This window comes from Microtus oregoni, unplaced genomic scaffold, assembly GCF_018167655.1.
Source record: "Microtus oregoni isolate MIOR12 unplaced genomic scaffold, Mior012 000003F_ref0000135, whole genome shotgun sequence".
Classification (NCBI taxonomy): Eukaryota; Metazoa; Chordata; class Mammalia; order Rodentia; family Cricetidae; genus Microtus; species Microtus oregoni.
Window position 1 is genome coordinate 40600505 of NW_024543062.1, and position 18971 is coordinate 40619475.

The 18971-nt window shown below is 39.7% G+C and overlaps 1 protein-coding gene across 1 annotated transcript in view; it reads right to left on the reverse strand.

The window, feature by feature from the left end:
• Phlpp1 (PH domain and leucine rich repeat protein phosphatase 1) overlaps positions 1-18971 on the reverse strand; it is a 222752-nt gene that overhangs the window by 22942 nt on the left and 180839 nt on the right. The window contains exons 11-13 of the mRNA XM_041648172.1: positions 18055-18255; positions 12656-12818; positions 4733-4863 (exon numbers count right to left, since the gene is read on the reverse strand). Of these exons, the coding sequence (XP_041504106.1) occupies positions 4733-4863; positions 12656-12818; positions 18055-18255 (495 nt within the window). The remainder of the gene's footprint in view (positions 1-4732; positions 4864-12655; positions 12819-18054; positions 18256-18971) is intronic.

Sequence of the window (18971 nt, forward strand, 5' to 3'; positions counted from 1 at the left end):
AAGTAATATAAAAGAAAAAAAGCCATGTAAAAATAAAAAATACACGTAGAGTCTAGATACTGTATCTTATTGCTTTTTTTTTTTGACTGCTGAGGAAGGAATAATAGCTGCTAAGAGACATTGGATTATAAAAGTTGCTGGATTAGACCAACCTATATAATTTAAAAATGTCTTGACTTCGAAACGGAAGTAAAACAAACATTATGTTGGGGGAAAGGATTATGCTTTTGTTCCCACAGTAAATGAGAGGCTGCAGATTCATTTAAAATTAATGATGATCAGGTTTGATTAAGAAAGACCCACAGAAAATCCTAGCTACAAACATAAAGAAATAAACCAATAAGAGCAAGACACATGATGTATATTTTAACTGCTCAAATATAAAACAACAAAAAACATTTTTGGCTGACTTGTGTATAATACACAGTCTATACTTACAATAATACATAAACGGTTGCTACTTTTAAAAGTTTATGTATTTTCAGAACAAGGGGACCAAACACCAGTGAAAACTGAGGGCTCAGGTGATCTTGCATTTCAAAATGCCTCTGTTAACAGTCTCCTCAAAATTCAAAACAGCTTCAAGGCTGCTGGCTGAGATGGTCCAACCTCACAGACTACGCTAGCCGGGACTTCATTATTATCCCAATTTTCTGGAGGTACCCACAGACAAGTAGTCTAAAGAACAAGGCCCACATTCCCAAAAGATGGGTTGTGGGTGTTTATTATTTAAGGAGGTTTAGTTACAAATTGTTATTTGTCTTAGTTTTAATAAAAACTAAGCTATAGAGTTAAATTCACAGATCTCTTTCTAAAGGAAGCAAGGGGGATATGATATAGAAATGATGAGATGAAAGGGTAGATGATTGACTTTGCTTTAATTCAAAAAAGAACTATTAATCTTAAATTTACATCTGTATGGATTTTGGTTTACTGATACAAATTTAAGGTTAATTTTGTTATATTGTATGTATATTTCTACTCTTGTTTAGGGTATTGAGTTTACACAGTTCATTTAAAAATGTAGTAAATAATAAAAAAATACAGACTAACAGTCATCTATAATAGTCAAATTACAGTCATGTCAGGTATATTTTCAATTTCATAAACAGATATATTTAGATAGATAGATGGTCTTCAAACACTTCAAAGACCTACAGAATATGGCATTTAATATTTTCAACAACCTAAGGCTTTTCATGACAGTGAGACAAGTCTGCTCCTGACAGTGCCAATATACTTCAAAGAAAATGATAGGCACTGAAGAAACACAGTATGGAGTTTATTTTCTTTATGGCAAAAGCTAGTCATTTGGGCAAAAAAACTACCCTTGCTGTTCTGTTGACAGTATACTGTCCAAACTTGACCAGCAGGGCATAAAAGGAGACTGCTGAACTTTGTCAATATGAGGTAGGACAGTCCTTCCAAAGTCCCTGCTCTTCAGAAATGTTGGTCAGATATACTAGGCCTGTAGGCCAAAATTGGATGATCCAACATTATGGAAGAACGTAGGGTAACTGTCAATGCAGCCAGATGTCCCTGTCATTAGGTTACATTTCACTCTTTCTGGCGTCTTTGACAGAGCTGAAGATTAGATAGTCACAGTTAAAGTATTCCTTAGTTATAATCAAATGTAAATTAGGTATAAAACTTTAGAGTCACAAAGATAAGATAAATTACAGAGTATTTTCTCTAAACTAGTCAAATATAAATGAACTGGATATTTTAACTGTAACTCTTAATATCTGTTTTGCTATATATAATTTTACTATGTTAAAGTTAAAAATCTTAATTATACAAAATGGGAGAAATGAGGACTATTCCTTTACACTGTGTGAATATATGTTCTATGATTAGCTTAATAAAGAAGCTGACTGGCCAATAGCTGAATTGAATAAGGTTGGGCGGAACAGCCAAACTGAGAATGCTGTGAGAAAGAAGGGTGGAGTCAGGAGCAGATAGAGAGAGAAGCAAGATGGCCATGCTATACTTAGAAAAGGCATCAAACCATGCAGCAAAGTGTATATATGGGTCAACTTAAATATAAGAGTTAGCTAGTAATAAGCTTGAGCTATTGGTTAAGCATTTATAATTAATATTAAGCCTCTGTGTGGTTACTTGAGAGTGGCTTGCAGGACAGAAACTTCCACCAACAGGCAATAAAAAGTAAATGCACTGTTATGTACTCTCAATAGATGCTATACTATATTTTCTTCCTATAAAATATTATCATGTTCCTGTCCCCATCTGTCACACACTTCTGCCTCTTTCCTGATTCTAAGGACAGCTGATGGTCCATTTCCAAAGACTTTACAGGTGAAAAATTTTCAGAGATATAATTCCATTTTCCAATTGTTACAGGAAAAAAGTCAATGTCTCTGCCTTGTTCAACAATCCTTTGTGAAGCACTTTATCACTCTAGCTTAACTAAGTAACTCAACAGTCGCCTAAAAGATGGCGGCATGAACTCCTAACATCTTGCCAACTGGAATGGAGCTGAGCCTAAGAGCTAGGGTCATAAGAGCTCCCGTACTCACTCACTCTAGTTCCCACAGAACAAGTCCATCAATCCCCAACCACAGTAATGTGTAGAGATGCTCCAGTTATTAAGAAGACACAGTCTTTGTGACACTAACCAGAAGGTAACATTTTCAGTATTATGATTCATCCTTACTAATTATTTTTTAACTCTGAGAGTACAATGCCTTCACCACAGGTCAGTCACTTCAGTAACATATGCTAACTGCAGAAACTTTAATAGATTTTGTTCATGCAAATATTATTGTGGGATCACTTATCTGTTAGCAATATACCTGTCTATATATCTGTCATCTACCTACCTATCATCTACCTAGCAATTATCTGTGTGATCTGTCTGTCTGTCCGTCTATCTACCTACCTATCATGCATCTATCATTTATGGTGGTTCGGCATATTTTTATAATTATGTCACAAATATTTTCAAGTTATTTTATATTCATTCCAAATATAACTGGAACTACCCTGGTAATTATCTCATCTGAACTGAAGATCTGTGAACAGTTGATGACTTCTAGGGGATAGGGTCAGTTTTCTTTGAGGGTGTGATAGGCTGACCACATTCTAGTGGATGGCCCCACACCTAGGAGTATAGAGTGGACAGGTCATTTATACCTCAAAAACTTCAAGGGACTGTGAGGTAGAATTGTGTCTGGAAGGAACTAGGGGAAGAATTTGGAGGCTGGGAGTAAAGAAGAAAAAGGAGAGAAAATTAGGAAAGCTAAGTTTTAGTATTCAGAGCAATGACCTAAGCAAGTGTTTGAAAGACTTACAGGATGGGTCAGTTGCTTTTAAAGAAAGCTGTACTAAAGAAGGCCAGGTGCTCTTAAAGAGTCAGTCTGAAATGTCTCAGTATTTTTTTCTTGATATACTAATAAGCTTGAACATCTTTTTGTGCACGGGTATAATTCTTTTAAAAAAAATTGAATGTCCTTGGCTCATTTTCTATTTGAATTAGAACTAAATTAATTAGAATTAAAAAGAATTAATTTTATTTTTAATTCTGTATATGTGTACATGCAGTATATTCAGGTAACTTCTTAGGACATAAGAGGTCATTGGATCCCCTGGAGCTGGAGTCCTCTGCAAGAACATACACTCTTGACCACTGAACTATCTCTCCAGTCCAAAATGAGAGTATTTCTTCCTGGCTTATAAGAGTGATTTCTGATAACTGCATTAATGCTTTAGTTTTTCCAGTATTTCTTCCCAACTGTCATCTGTCTTTTAGATTTACTTTTAGTAGTTGTAGGAATAAAGGCATGTGTGTGTGTACACTAGTCTACATAACTGACTTTTTTATTGAGACTTTCTCAACCCTGACATAAAAAATAAATCTATAGTTTATAAATACATTAAAATCATTCCCCAAATTCTTATCTTTTCAATTTTCTCCTAACATATGGCAGATGACTTACAAAAGAAATGAAAAAAAAAACCCATCAGTGTATAGGAACATAAGGCAGAAATAATAACTACACTGGGCCACCACTCACATAATCCTACACCTTAAAGGAGAATACTCTTACTATTTGCTACCTATCCTTTAGGGTGTGTTTCAGGTGTATGCAGATACTCACATGTACAATATACACACATTTAATTTGCAAAACATGGGATGATGTGTGTACAAAGTTTTTGGAAGTTTTTTTTGTTTAATACTATATTGTAAATATCCATCTGATTACTACTACAGCTTGATATCGGAGTGTTAATGGCTGTATTTGTGAAGCACAATTTAATTGTATCATAAATATCTGGAGTTCTGTGATGAATATTCACATAGTGGTACCTTTTCTACTGATGCTACTTTATACTTCAGCTCATTACACTTTATCAACATTTACCATTAACTCTCAAAATGGAAGAAAACTTTTGCAGGACCTAACTGCAACTATCCCACACTTCCATTTTCTTTTCCTCAAAGAATCTAGATTCGAGTTTGTAACAGCTTCCTTCACATCACCTACCTGGTTCAAAATCTTTTGGTTACATCCGCATTAGGTGTCACAATCGTGTTACCAGGAACCACTGGGACTTATGTTCCCATCTTAGATAATACCATCCTTCTGTGTTCTGTCCAGCTGTGTATATGGCTAAGTCAAAGGAATCTTCCTGTTTCAAATGTTTATCAAGTTGTAAATCCCACTACCAGTGAACACTTGAGAGGCTACAGCGCTTTGCCAATACTCACTTCAGCAGCTCCAGGCTTTTGTGGTCCAGGGCGAGGCGAGGGTTTCCAGTCAAGTCTAACTCTTGCAATTTAGGCGGCAGGTTTTCAGGTAACGTGATTTCGCTCAGCTCATTACAGCTCAGATCTACACACTGACGGAACAATGGAAACAAGGTGATCTGGAGAGGCTGTAGACAAGCCACTACCAAGGCAGCTGCCTGCCACTATGCCTCATTCACTTAAGGATTTGGCTACATAAATTCTTTTCACTTTCTTTGACTCTACCATTAATCTTTTCCACTGACGTCTAGCGCTGCATTTAAGACAAAGCATTAACTGAAAAAAACAACAACAAAAAACATTTTCCCATGGCTTATATCTGTGCCTGCTTGGGCCTTCAGAGCTATAATTTCAAAATTAACATGAACTCCAAGGACCTTCTCAATGCAAAAGAAAAGAAGAGAAAGACACAGAACTTTAGAAACAAAAACAAACCTGGACATAAAGAAAATAAATAACAAATTTGAAAATGGGGAATAGGACTAAACAGCTTTTGAAAGATAAAACACAAACAGTTGACCGTACATTTACACAATGGAAAATTATTCAGCTGTTAAGAAAAAGGGAATTATGAAATTTTAGGTAAATGAATGGAGCTAGAAAAAGTCATTCTGAGGTAAGTAACCCAGACCTCAAAAGGCAAATGTTGTATGTTTTCTCTTACATGTGGATGTTAGCTTTTAAGCTTTAGATGTGTGTGCTTCAATCCAAGTAACTACAGAGGTTAGGTACCTAGTAAGGGGCCAGCTGAGAGGAGGAAATCTTCCAAGGAAAGGGAAACAAGAGCAGAGTACTTTAAAAAGATAAAAGGGAAACTAAGATAGGAGAGTTAAATGAGGGAGGGGGACAGAAAGAAGGGTAAAGGGGGGAATATGGGAAGGGACAATTAACATCAAAGTGCATTTGAAAAGCCATATGTAAACCTAGTACTACAGAAGCTTTCAAAAATATATACAAATAGGAAAGAAATCTAAACGGAGTCACCAAACAATAGGGTAGACAATGCTGCAACCAAACATCTTATGCCACCAAGTGAAACCTCAAGTGACAGGAACTGACTACATCTTTCTGAGTCTATTGGCCAAAGGTGTCCACGGAACCTCCAAATATTATTGATTACTTTTCACAACTTGATACTAAGTCCCTATTGCTAAAGAAAATGTCATCAAACACAAGAGAAGTTAAAAGCTACTACTGATTAGCATTCATGGTACTTAAGGTACTCTGCATGCTACTGGAGGAGAAAGGTAATTAGTATCACCCCACTACAAACCCTGAGATTACAACAGGAACCTTCCCCGCATAGATACTAGTGCAATAGTGAACAAAGGAGGAGTAGCCAACCACTTTTTTTTTATTGGATCTAAGGCCCAGTCCATGAGATGGAATCTTTATCTGACACTGCTGAAGTGGTCAATACCTGAAACTAGATAGTGAACCAGCCTAGAGGAAAAACCTATGATTATTATTTCGCTAAAAGAATACAGCAATAAAATGACTTCTGATGACATATCTACATATCATATGTATATACTGCTATACCCATAGTGCAGTGTCCCATATATATGCCTTATATGCATACACTGCTATGTTCATAGAGCAGATCCTCACTCAACTGACGTTAAAGAAGCTTCATGCTGCAGATGGGATTTAAGCATGGAGATCGACAACTGTACAATGTGCAGAGAGTGAGACACTTTGGAGCATTCAGTCCTAAAGGGGATGGATGTCTTCTTCAAATCCTTCACCTCAGGGCTCAGGGATTATGCAGAACAGTAGGTGGAGAGACTGTAAGGGCCTGAGTAGACAGATGACTCCAAGGAAACTGTCTTTCAGACCCAACATGACTGATAACATATGAACTCACAGAGACTGTGGCATCAGGCACAAGACCGGTACAGGTTGAAACCAGATGGGATCCCAGTACTGATAGGGAGAAGTGGACATCAGGTCCCACTGCCACCCAGGAAGCTGTTTGCAAGTGATACAGCTGTTGTCAAAGGAAACATCCACTTTCTCTAATGGACTGTCCAGGGTATATTAACCACACTCCAGGGAAGCCATGCGCCCAGAGGTAGTTGGCCTTCAAAAACAAGCTCAATGGTAGTTTTGCTTTGCTGTGGCATTTTTTTGTCTTACTGCTCTTTTGTCTGTTTTAATTTTTGTTCTTATGGGATTTTTCATTATTTGCTTCTTTGTTGTCTCTTTGTTTCTTATTTTTTATTTTTTGTTTGAAAGAGAATGAGAGAATAAAGCTAGCTGAGTAGAGGAGTGGAACTGGGAGAAACTGGGTGAATACATAATCAAAATATATTATATGAAAAACATTTAATTAAAAATTCATCCATTGAACTTGCACCAGCAATGTAGGAAATGATTAATAATGCAAGAACACAGAAGGCAAAATCAACCCTGGAAGATTGCATAGTGATCCAGGGAGTGATAATAGCCGGTCCTTGGGAGGAAGAACTGGCCAGAACAGGAACCAGTGGGCAGAAAACCCACTGTACCACCTGAGTGGTCTGTTATAGGCCTGGCACATGTTTCTATAGCTTCGGTTACACTATAAAGAAGACCCAAGATTTTCACAGTGAAGAAAAGCAAAATGGTATAAAAAATAATAAAATGCAAAGCAAGCATGAGATTTTTGGCTGAAAAGACCTGAAGAGAAGTTACGAGGACACTCCATGCTGACTTCCACATTCCTCAGAGTAGAATCACACTGCCCTCACCCACAGGCAAAGGAGGTCATCTCAGGGCTGCGTCTGAGGACCAATCACAGTGCATCACTTTGTACAAGGGCATCTGTAAGCAGCCACTGAGTAAGGACAGGAGCTAACACTGGCCCCATTCTTATCTGCTCTGTAAGGTGAGACATAGTCTTGTAAAAAAGGACATAGTCTTGCATTCAGAAGCATCTGGAGAAACTAGAGTTTAAAAACAGATGGAAATACAGACAGTCAGAGTGCCATAATTTTATAGGAGAAAGAATGCGTTAAGCCGAGCTCACTGCTGGTCTGTTCCTGTGGAGGCCAGAACAAAAGTGGCTTTAATGGCCTTCTCTCCTGCTTGCTGCTTCTTCTGGGCCCTTTGAAGATGCTCTGCCCCAAACGAGAGCTGACATCAGAGTCCCTGGTTTTCAGAACATTTCCTAAATGCCTGTTGCTGAATCTGATTCCAGGACTCGGATGCTGGTTTCTGTCCCTGCTGCTGTATGTGCATCACAGAAGCTGACCTGACTTCAAATCCATGAGCCCAACTACTCTACCCCTTGCACCTTTACCCAGCTTCTTTCTTTCCATCACCTCGTGTTCTGGCCACTTAACCCAGCCTTCTCACCAAATTCTGGAGATCTTCACAATGAAGCACACCTTTTAACTGCACACTAGTGACAAGAACATCTTACAGGCTTGCTGGGCATAGCTGAGCCAGGCCGAACCACACTGCTGGTTCTGAGGTCGTATTCCTCCCTTGCTGATTAAGAGCTGATCTATATTGAGAGGAAAGTCTACCTATTTACAGCTTTTTAAAGCCACTGATTAAAAATAATCTAGAGTCCATCGCTTGGGGATGAGCTTACAGCATGTCAGAGTAACTTACGAAGAGAATGCAGGAAGCCACATTCAAGAGTCATAAGCCATGAAGCATCACAAACCATGAGACGTGACACACAGGTGGTGCAGGAGAATTGTCTGTATTCTGTTAATAATGTTTTAAATAAGCGCCGATTGGTCAGGCAGGAAGTATAGGCGGGAAAACCAGACAGGAAATAGAAATGATGCAAAGAGAACAGGAGAATTCTGGGAATGAGGAAGTTGATTCCCCCCAGTCCTGTGCAGACCACCGAGGAAGCAGGATGTGATCTGCCAGCTGAAAAAGGTACTAAGCCATGTGGCAAAAATAGATCCAAATAATGGGTTAATATACGCTACAAGAGCTAATAAGTAGCCTGAGCTAATGGGCCAATCAGCTTTATAACTTATAGAGGTCTTTGTGTGATTTTCTTTGGGGCTAAACAACTGTGGGAACCAGGCAGGACAGAAACCCCAACAAGCAGAATCTCATGTTACATACAGGATCTGAAGATGTGGTGCTGAAATCCCACATACAAGCTGTACTGACCAAGTCCCATTGGCAAAAACCCATTTCACTTGTGTAGAATAAATTCCCACAAATATTACAGAAAGTGACTACATTACTCCACGGCCTCTATGCAACTCAGGGACCCCAAAGGAAGAACGGAGTATCAGCTTCACACCCACCTTAGTTTCTTGAGATGCCAGCCACCAATGGCCTAGGCATGGACCCAGGCCCAGGTCCAAACCCTACTTATGTTGTGATATGGGTCATGCTTCTCTCACTAGGTGACAGGAAACTGGCTGGATACATAAGGGAGTTAAAGGCCAGCCTGGGACAAATGAGACTATGTCTTAAAAAAAAAAGACAGAAGGGGAAAACACCCAATGGCACCAAGGAAGCTGTGACTAGACACTTGCTTCTGAAGACTGGAAGTCATGGACACTGGAGAAATGTAGCTGAATAAAACATGAGCTTATCCTGAGTTCTGTCTCTACAACCCATGTAAATGTAGAAGAGAGAAACTCCACACAAGTTGTCCTCTGGCCTCCAGCATATCATAGTATACACATGCCCAAACATACATTATACACATACCATATCAATAAACCAAGTTTTAAAATAGGCTACAGGGCTCATCTTCAGTGAAGACTTTTAAGGGTTTATTAATCATTTGGAATCAGGAATTTTCTTTTGGAAATTTTAAATGTATGAATATGCCGTGTGTGTGTGTGTGTGTGTGTGTGTGTGTGTGTACACAGGTATAAAACCCTATTTTTCCCAACAGCAGTTTGGAAACATAAAGAACACTTGCTATAACTTGAACTCCAGTTATCAGCCTCCTGAAAAACCAATAATTATTGTATCTGTTTGTAATGGGGGAGCTAGATATGGGAAATGCTACATCATAAGACAAAGAACCAAAAGAAACTAATTTGAAAACAGCACCAGAAGCAAACGTTTAAAAGGGAGCTCAGGGCTGCAGAAATGGTTCAGCAGCTAAGAACACTGGCTGCTCTTGCAGAGGACCAGAGTTTGGTGTTCAGCACCCACATAGAAACTCACAACCTCCAGTTCAAGGAGATCCAGCACCCTCTCTGGCCTTCACTGGTGTGCACAGAATGCACTTTATTTTTAAGAAACAATCCCCACCAGGAAAAAAGTGAACAGAATTTTAAACGGAGGCATAACTATGTTAGAGAGAATAGCAGAAAAAGAAGGAACTCCATAGAAACAGAAAGTACTGATTCCAGAATCCGTAAGTCCAAGGAAAAACCTAGAACAGGATTAGTTTTTCACTCTGTAAGACCATATAGTGAAAATCTGAGCATTTTAAATGTTCATTTCTAATTCCTTCTCTTCTCACTTCTACAGGGGCTAAGGCATGACGGTTAGTGTCAACTGACAATCTGACAGAGTCTAGAATTACCAGTGAGCCAGGCCTCTAGGCAGAACTGTGGGGAATATCTTAATTAAATTAAGTGATGTTAAAAGACCCCATCTTACTTGTAGGCGGACTCCCCTAAACTGCAAGAACAGAGAGAGTGAGTTCTGCACAGGCATGTGTCATCCCTCTCTGCTGGCTGTGGGGATAGTATGACCAGGCAGCAACTCCAAGCCCCGCTGCTCTGGCTTCTTCCCCAGGATGAATGGTATCTTGAATTGTGAGCTAAAATAAATTCCGTTCTCCCTTGAGCTACTTCTGTCAGGGTATTACCACAGCCGCTAAAAATAACTAAGGTAGAAGTAATGAAAACCAGGATTTCGAGAGGGCCAAGAATCCACCTGCCAGCAGCACATGAGAACACTTCCTAAGTAGAAGCCCAGTAGCACAGACACTGAGAGCAAAAATAATAAATGTGACCTCCTGAAACTGAGAAGCTTCTGCAAAGGAAAGGACACAGTCAACAAGACAAAATGGCAGCCTACAGAATGGGAAAAGATCTTCACCAACCCCACATCGGCCAGAGGGCTGATTTCCAAAATATATGAAGAACTCAGGAAACTAAACATCAAACTACAAATAATCCAATTATAACATGGGGTACAGATCTAAACAGAGAATTCTCAACAAAAGAATCTCAAAAAAACTGAAAGACATGTAAGGAAATGCTCAACATCCTTAGCCATCAGAGAAATGCAAATCTAAACAACTTTGACATATCATCTTGCATTGATCAGAAGGTTAAGATAAAAAACATTGTTGATAGTTTACGCTGGAGAGGATGTGGAGTAAGGGAACATTCCATTTTACAGCCACCGGAAATCAGTATGGCAGCTTCTCAGAAAACGAGGAATCAGTTTACCTCAAGACCCAGCAATATCACTAGTGGGCATATACCCAAAGGAGGTACACTCACACCACAAGGACATCTGTTCAATTATGTTCACAGCAGTATTATTTGTAATAGCCAGAACCTGGAAACAGCCTAGATATCCTTCAACCAAAGAATGAACAAAGAAAATGTGGTACATTTACACAATGAAATACTACTCAGCAATAAACAAAACAAAACAACCAAAAAAAAAAAGACATCTTGAAACTTGCAGGCAAATGGATGGAACTGGAAAAAACTATCACAAGTAAGGTAACCTAGACGCAGAAAGACAAATACAGTATGCACTACTGTAAGAGAATATCAGCCATAAAGCAAAGGACAACCAGTCCACAACCCCAGAGAAACTAGGACCCTAAGAAAGGCATATATGGACCCCCCTGGGAAGGCAAATTAGACAAGATCTCCTGAGTAAATTGGAAGCATGGTGGGAGGGGGGATAATGAAAGTGGAGGTGGGCAGGGAGAATGGGAAGGAGAACAGGAGGGCTCTGGAAGGTTGAGTTGGGAGAAGGACAGAAAAGGAGAGAGAGAGCAAGGAAAGAGATATCTTGATTGCAGGAGCCTTTCTGGGGTTAGCATGAAACTTAGCACTAGGGAAATTCCCAAGAATCCACAAAGATGACCACGGCTAAGAATCTAAGCAATAGTGGAGAGAGTGCTTGAACTGATCTTCCCCTGTAATCATACTGAGAACTACCTTAATTGACATAGATTCCTTAACCAGAAACTGATTGAAGCAGATCCAGAGATCCACAAGTAACCACTGGGCCAAACTCCTGGACTACAATTGAAGAGAGGATGGAGTGATAAAATAAACAAAGGGGTCAAGGCCATGATGAGGAAACCCACAGAATCAGCTGTCCCAAACTAGTGGGAGCTCACTGACTCCAAACTGACAACTGGGGAACCTGCATAGGACCAAACTAGGTCCCCTGAATGCAGATGACAATGGTGGGGCCACTGGCAGTGGACCGGGATCTAACACTAGTGCACGAACTGACTTTGTGGAGCCCATTCTCTATGGACAGATACTTTGCTCAGCCTATACAGATACCTTTCTCAGCCTATACACGGTGAATGTAGGGGAGGGAGGATGTGAGTAGAGGAAGGAGGGGGAATTGGGATTGGGTTGTAAAAATAAATTAAGTAAATAAATAAAATTATGATAGGTAAATTAAAATAAATAAAATTATCATAAGCAAGAAAGAAAATTAAGACTTCACATAATTTAGCTATGCAAGCACACAAACAAACAAAACCGCCGCAGCAAAAGAGGAAATAGCTATGCCTAAGAGGTGCATTATATTAAGCCAGGCACAGAAACTAAGCAGAAACAGGATAAATGTTGAGTCTCCACACTGGCGTGCAACCCTGCATGGTGTACAAGACAGCCAGTACAGCACAGCCCCACGTTTGGGAAGCCAATTCTTTGCTGACTTGGAGCCTGGCATCCACAATCACCCACAAACCTTGACTTCTGGGAGCTGCATGACTTCAGGAAAGACTTCAATACAGTTGGAATGGGCAATCACTGTGTGCATGCGCCTGCAATTCAGGATCGTTGTTGGGATGGCTTTCAGTTTATTCCCACTGATATCAAGTTCTTCAAGTTCCTCCAGTTTTGCCATTTTACTAAGAGAAATGGAGGGAAGAATTATCAATTCACTACAAGGCAGTTTAAATGGACAGACACAATGATAAAAAGAACTCATGACTTTAAAGATTCACTTACAATAGTCATTTTTGTAAACATTTTTCATTTTTTTAAAAATATTTATTTATGGGCTGGAGAGATGGCTCAGTGGTTAAGAGCACTGCCTGCTTTTCCAAAGGTCCTGAGTTCAATTCCCAGCAACGGCATGGTTGCTCACAACCATCTGTAATGAGATCTGGTGCCTTCTTCTGGCCTGCAGACATACATGCAGACAGAATACTGAGAATACTATATACATAATAAATAAATAAATCTTTAAAAAATATTTATTTATTTATTATGTATACAGCATTCCTTCCATGTATGCTTGAAGGCCAGAAGAGGGCACCCAGACCCCATTACAAATGGTTGTGAACCACAATATGGTTGCTAGGAATTGAACTCAGGACCTTTGGAAGAGCAGGCAATGCTCTTAACCTCTGAGCCATCTCTCCAGTCCAACATTTTTCATTGTTGCTTTTGAGTAGTGAAATGTTTTATCACTTCCTTTCCTCTCACAGAACAAAAACTTAAGTTCAACTCTTCAACTGACAACAAGAAGGAAAATGGAGGTTCTTTTCTTCTTAATTTTTTTTCTATGTAGCTTAGTCTGAATTCCAGTGGAAATCCTACTTAAATTAAAAAAAAAACTAACATTAATCACGGCAACTGCTTTGAGCTGAGGCTGAAAGTATGACTTCTTTGTGTTGAAGATGAGTACTAAAGCACATACTGAGAAAACTACAAAGCTCCTATTCGCTACGCCTGTCCTCAGACCCAGCACCCACTGACAATTACAAAGGGCTGGAGCAGAGGAAACTGTTTGTATACAACACAATTCACCTCCTGTTCTGGAGAGCCTAAAGTCAAGATGACTTCATCATCTATGTAAATCACCTCAACCTTGCTTTAGTAACAGGTTTTAATGCAATTTAGCATTTTATATTAAAATATTTTATTTGTCAAACAACTGTAATTTAAACAATTAAATTAAGCAACTAGGGAATACTTCAAGAATCAGAGTGCCATGCTTTCTCTGTCAATCTGGAGGACAGAACAAATTCTTCACCATGGCAGCATCCACTCCTTAGATCCATCTACCACCCTGGTGAAAAGTGAATAAGGAAGGGAAAAAACTTATGAGTTCCTTACAGTTCCTGGCATTTGTTTCTACTCATGATTCTACTTGTTCCAATACATTTAAAAATGCCTTTGCTATGCAAAGTCTCGATGGTTAAAGACTATTTTTCTGGTCTCAATAGAGGCATAGGCCTCAGATATAATGACTAAGTTCCCTTATGAAATCATCTTTGATATCATCAAACACATCCACCAGGCTAATGTAGTTATACTACAAAAAAATATAGAGTATGAAGATAGCTGGAAATCATGTATCATTTTAATATGCTGTTCTTTACATTAGGAAAGAAATATGAAGAAATCAGTGGGCAAGAAGAATGATGAACGGTATGTAAATTAAGCCCAAGAAAGGAAAAGTTTTAATTTCTCAGCATAGAAAGAAGGTGACCCGGCAATGGCTTGATTGCTGAGATATGTTCACCATTGTCTGGTTAGGGGTCTACTCTAAAGGAGACAGAACCCTATGGGAGGGAAATCATAGCAAGATTAAGTTAACCAAGCACATAATCAATCTTTTGTATACTTCAGATTGGTGACTAACACCTGGCGTGGGTAAATAGAGGCACAATCTCAGAGTCAATGATCAGTTTTCACAAAGAAATTACATAGATACCATCAAAAATCAGACAAGAGAAGCCCCTTTAGGCACATTACTATCTTTGTATTCCACTGTAAAGTACAGAAATGCATAGAAGTAACAGTTTAACCATCAACAGCAAATTGGGGGGTAATGGGAATGAAAACGACATTACCAGAAACTAAAGCAATATCTAAAGTCAGCACATACATGGATCTCCTTTCCTTCTGCAAAAGCTTCAATGGACTGAAAAGCAGAAGGAATGTTATTTTGTATAGCACATTTCATTTGTATTTTAATAAATAAAGCTTGCCTGAAGATCAGAAAAAAATAGGCATACTGGCCAGCCTTACAGGCAGCAATGACACACACCTTTAATCCCAGTAGCCACACTAGCTTGCCATAGAAACCAGGCGGTAGTGGTGCAAACCCTTAATCCCAGAACTGGAGAGGATTATAAAGTGGGAGGATATTACAAACAATGCTGCTATGAACATAGTTGAGCATATACTTTTGTTGTATGATAGGGCATCTCTTGGGTATATTCCCAAGAGTGGTATTGCTGTAATAGCCAGAACCTGGAAACAACCGAGATGCCCTTCAATGGAAGAATGGATGAAGAAAGTATGAAATATATACATATTAGAGTACTACTCAGCAGTAAAAAACAAGGACTTTTTGAATTTTGCATACAAATGGACAGAAATAGAGAACACTATCCTGAGTGAGGTAAGCCAGACCCATAAGAGGAACATGGGATGTACTCACTCATATTTGGTTTCTAGCCATAACTAAAGGACATTGAGCCTATAATTCGTGATCCTAGAGAAGCTAAATAAGAAGGTAAACCCAAAGAAAAACATATAGGCACCCTTCTGAATATTAACCTTCATCAGGCGATGAAAGGAGACAGAGACAGAGACCCACATTGGAGCACCGGACTGAAATCTCAAGGTCCAAATCAGGAGCAGATGGAGAGAGAGCACAAGCAAGGAACTCAGGACCGCGAGGGGTGCACCCACACACTGAGACAATGGGGATGTTCTATCAGGAACTCACCAAGGCCAGCTGGCCTGGGTCTGAAAAAGCATGGGATAAAACCGGACTCACTGAACATAGTGGACAATGAGGACTACTGAGAACTCAAGAACAATGGCAATGGGTTTTTGATCCTACTGCACGTACTGGCTTTGTGGGAGCCTAGGCAGTTTGGATGCTCACCTTACTAGACCTGGATGGAGGTGGGTGGTCCTTAGACTTCCCACAGGGCAGGGAACCCTGATTGTTCTTCGGGCTGATGAGGGAAGGGGACTTGATCGGGGGAGGGGGAGGGAAATGGGAGGCGGTGGCAGGGAGGAGGCAGAAATCTTTAATAAATAAATAAATTAAAAAAAATAAGAAAATAAAAATAAATAAATAAATAAATAAATAAAATAAAGTGGGAGGAGTCAGCTCTCAGTCTCAGTCTCATTCTGAGATTCCTGGAGGCAGGATCGCCATTTTCAGACTGAGGTCGAGGTAACAGACAGTGGCTGGCCGCTTTGCTTTTTTGGTCTTCAGATTAAATAACTGAATATCTGTCTCTGATTTTTTATTAATCATGTCTCAATTTTGATCTGGTGCCTTTGCTGATCTGCGCCGACCAGCAGAACACCAGAAGGTTAGTGTTTGTTTTTATGCTGTTTAGGTGTGTGTTCCAAGTCCTAACTTGTAAGAAAAATATCAGTGTAATAGAGTAAATCCTCTTGGCATGTTCAGTGTATGAGATTCTACAAAGTCAGACAGCATGCCACCCCAAACAGAGTCTTCTTGGGGTCATTCTTTAGTGCCAAGCCATTTCTATGTCTGTACAGGTAACCACTCTGTTTTTGTCTTTTTGTTTTCTTCCCCCCACCCTGCTCCTCTTTGTTTGTAGCACTAAAGATAGAACCCTGGGCTCTCTGCAATGCTATACCATCTTGGGTTTTGTTTTTTTTTTTTTTTAACGGTTGTGTGTGTGTGTGTGTGTGTGTGTGTGTGTGTGTGGTAGTGAGTGGAAGCCTGGCTGGATGTCTTCCTCAAGCCCTCTTCACTGTAGCTTCTGACATAGTCACTGGTTAGTGGTCTACTATGAAGGAAACAAAAAGTCATGAGAATTTCTTACTTGAACATGGAGATCACCAACTGGCTAGGTTTGCCATTCAGTGAGCGGACTCTGAGACCTGTCTGTCTTCCAAAGTTGGGGTTACAGCACATGTTAGCATGCGTGCTTCTCTGTGAGCACTGAGCATTGAAACTGGGGTCCTCAGGCTTGTGTTGCAAGTACTTTACCCAGTGGGCCATTCCCTCAAACCAGGCATGAATAAAAAATAGCTTCCTGGTTTACATGCTAACTTTTTCCTTCCATGAAAATGAACTAATAATTTAATTGTAGGTAGTATTCACTATGTTTTCAAAAATGTCATAAAATAAAGGCTACAAATGCATTGTTATAATAAATATTATATAAAATTGAGTAAGTACAGTTCAAGATAGTCTCAAGTTATTACTAAATTGCTACAACAGGAGAGTTTGCATTAAGTATTAAATATGGACCAAGTTAAAACAATTTTAAAATTTTTACTGTTTATGTGTCTTGTGTGTGGGGAGAACAGAAGAGGGGGTTAGATATCCTAGAATTGGAGGTGCAGATGGTTGACTCAGACTTAGGGCACTGAGAATAAAACTTGGGTCTTCTGAAAGAGAAGTAAGCAATCCTAACTACTGTGTCTCCCTCCCATCTCCGCTGCGCGCTCTCTCTCTCTCTCTCTCTCTCTCTCTCTCTCAAAGCTTTCCTTTGTCACTCTAGAGAAATGTATTCTTAGAAGTACTGATTACAATATCCAGCAGAATAATATTACTTGGTAAGATTTGATTGTCAACTCTTTTTAAAAGTAATTTATTAATTTATATTTATGTGTAAGAACATTTGCCTGCATATATATGTGTGCACTACATGTATGGTGCCTGTGAAGGTCAGAAGAGGGTGCTGGATCCTCTGGGACTGGAGTTATGGATGGTTGTGAGCCATCATGTAGGTGCTGGAAACCTGAACCCTCTGTGAGAGCAAGTTACCATCTCTCCAGTCCCCCACATTCCAACCCTTAAACACATTAGTATTTTTGCTTTTGGTTTATCAAATAAAATTGACTAGCTAAAGAGAAGCAATGAAAAAACTGTCTATTAAGATCCTATCTTATTTGAAAACCTTAAGAACATTCTAGTTGTTTGGGTATTCGTACTAGAAAAGCCAATACAGTTGTTCTAACAGAATGCTTACTGATTTGGCATACATACAAGATGACTACAAATGAGGAAGAGCAAAGGCATACATACATTACCTTGAGCTCAAGACAATGAAAGGTAAAGGTAAAGCTTCCTCAGGGGTTCTCCCCTCCTGTGGATAGAGATGTAAGAACATCAGTGTACAACTCTGTTACCTTGCTGGGAAGCTCTGGAGCCGGTTATAGGCCATGTGCAGGATCTTCAGATGTGGGTGCCCTGTTAACAAGGGCACACACTTATCGGTGAGGCTGTTGTTTGTCAAGTACAACTCCTGTAAGATACTGCTTGTCTCCTCAGATAGCGTGGCTGGAGGCAGAGTTTCCAGTTTGTTTGCAGATGCATTCAGGAATCTCAGGCTGCAGAGACAAAATGCAGCAAAGTCCATTGATCGCTCAGAAAATCCAGAAGTTACACAAGCAGGCAAAGGTGGAAGCTGGGTTTAGTAAAAGAACAGAAAGTCCTGGATTCCAGGAATTTGATTCAGCAGGCATATGGAGAGGATCCTTGCAGCAATGAGGTTCCAAATCATCCAAAAAGAAAGGCAATGTGTCATAGCTCTGTTCTCATAAGTAGCTTTTCCGACTCAAAAGACATCAGACTATGGAGGTGAACAACTAGGCATGGAGCACTCAGGGCACAGGGTTACCTGCCCACCGTGGGAATCTGCTATAAGGAAACACCCCATTCTCATGGTGCAAAACATCTTTGTTTGGTATATAGAGAAGTGTCAAGCCCTAAATAAGACATCCAAATCACACCTCTTCTTCCAGGCTCAGAGATCATCATGAAAGAGAGACAGAGAGACTGTAAGAGATGGGGGTGGTGGATGTCTATAAGAAAAAAATGCTTTCCAGACACAGTTGAACACATGAACTCACAGCCATTGTGACAACACCTATCAGGCTTTTGCAAGCTCAAGTCAGAAAAAAAATCCCAGCATGAAGGGGACAGGTGGGTATAATGTCCCACCCCTAGCTGAGGAGTTATTAGCATTTGACAGCTATTCAGAGAGGGACACTCAGTTTTCTTTAATGGTGTGATCTGTGGTAGGCTAGGCATGTTGCAGGGCAGC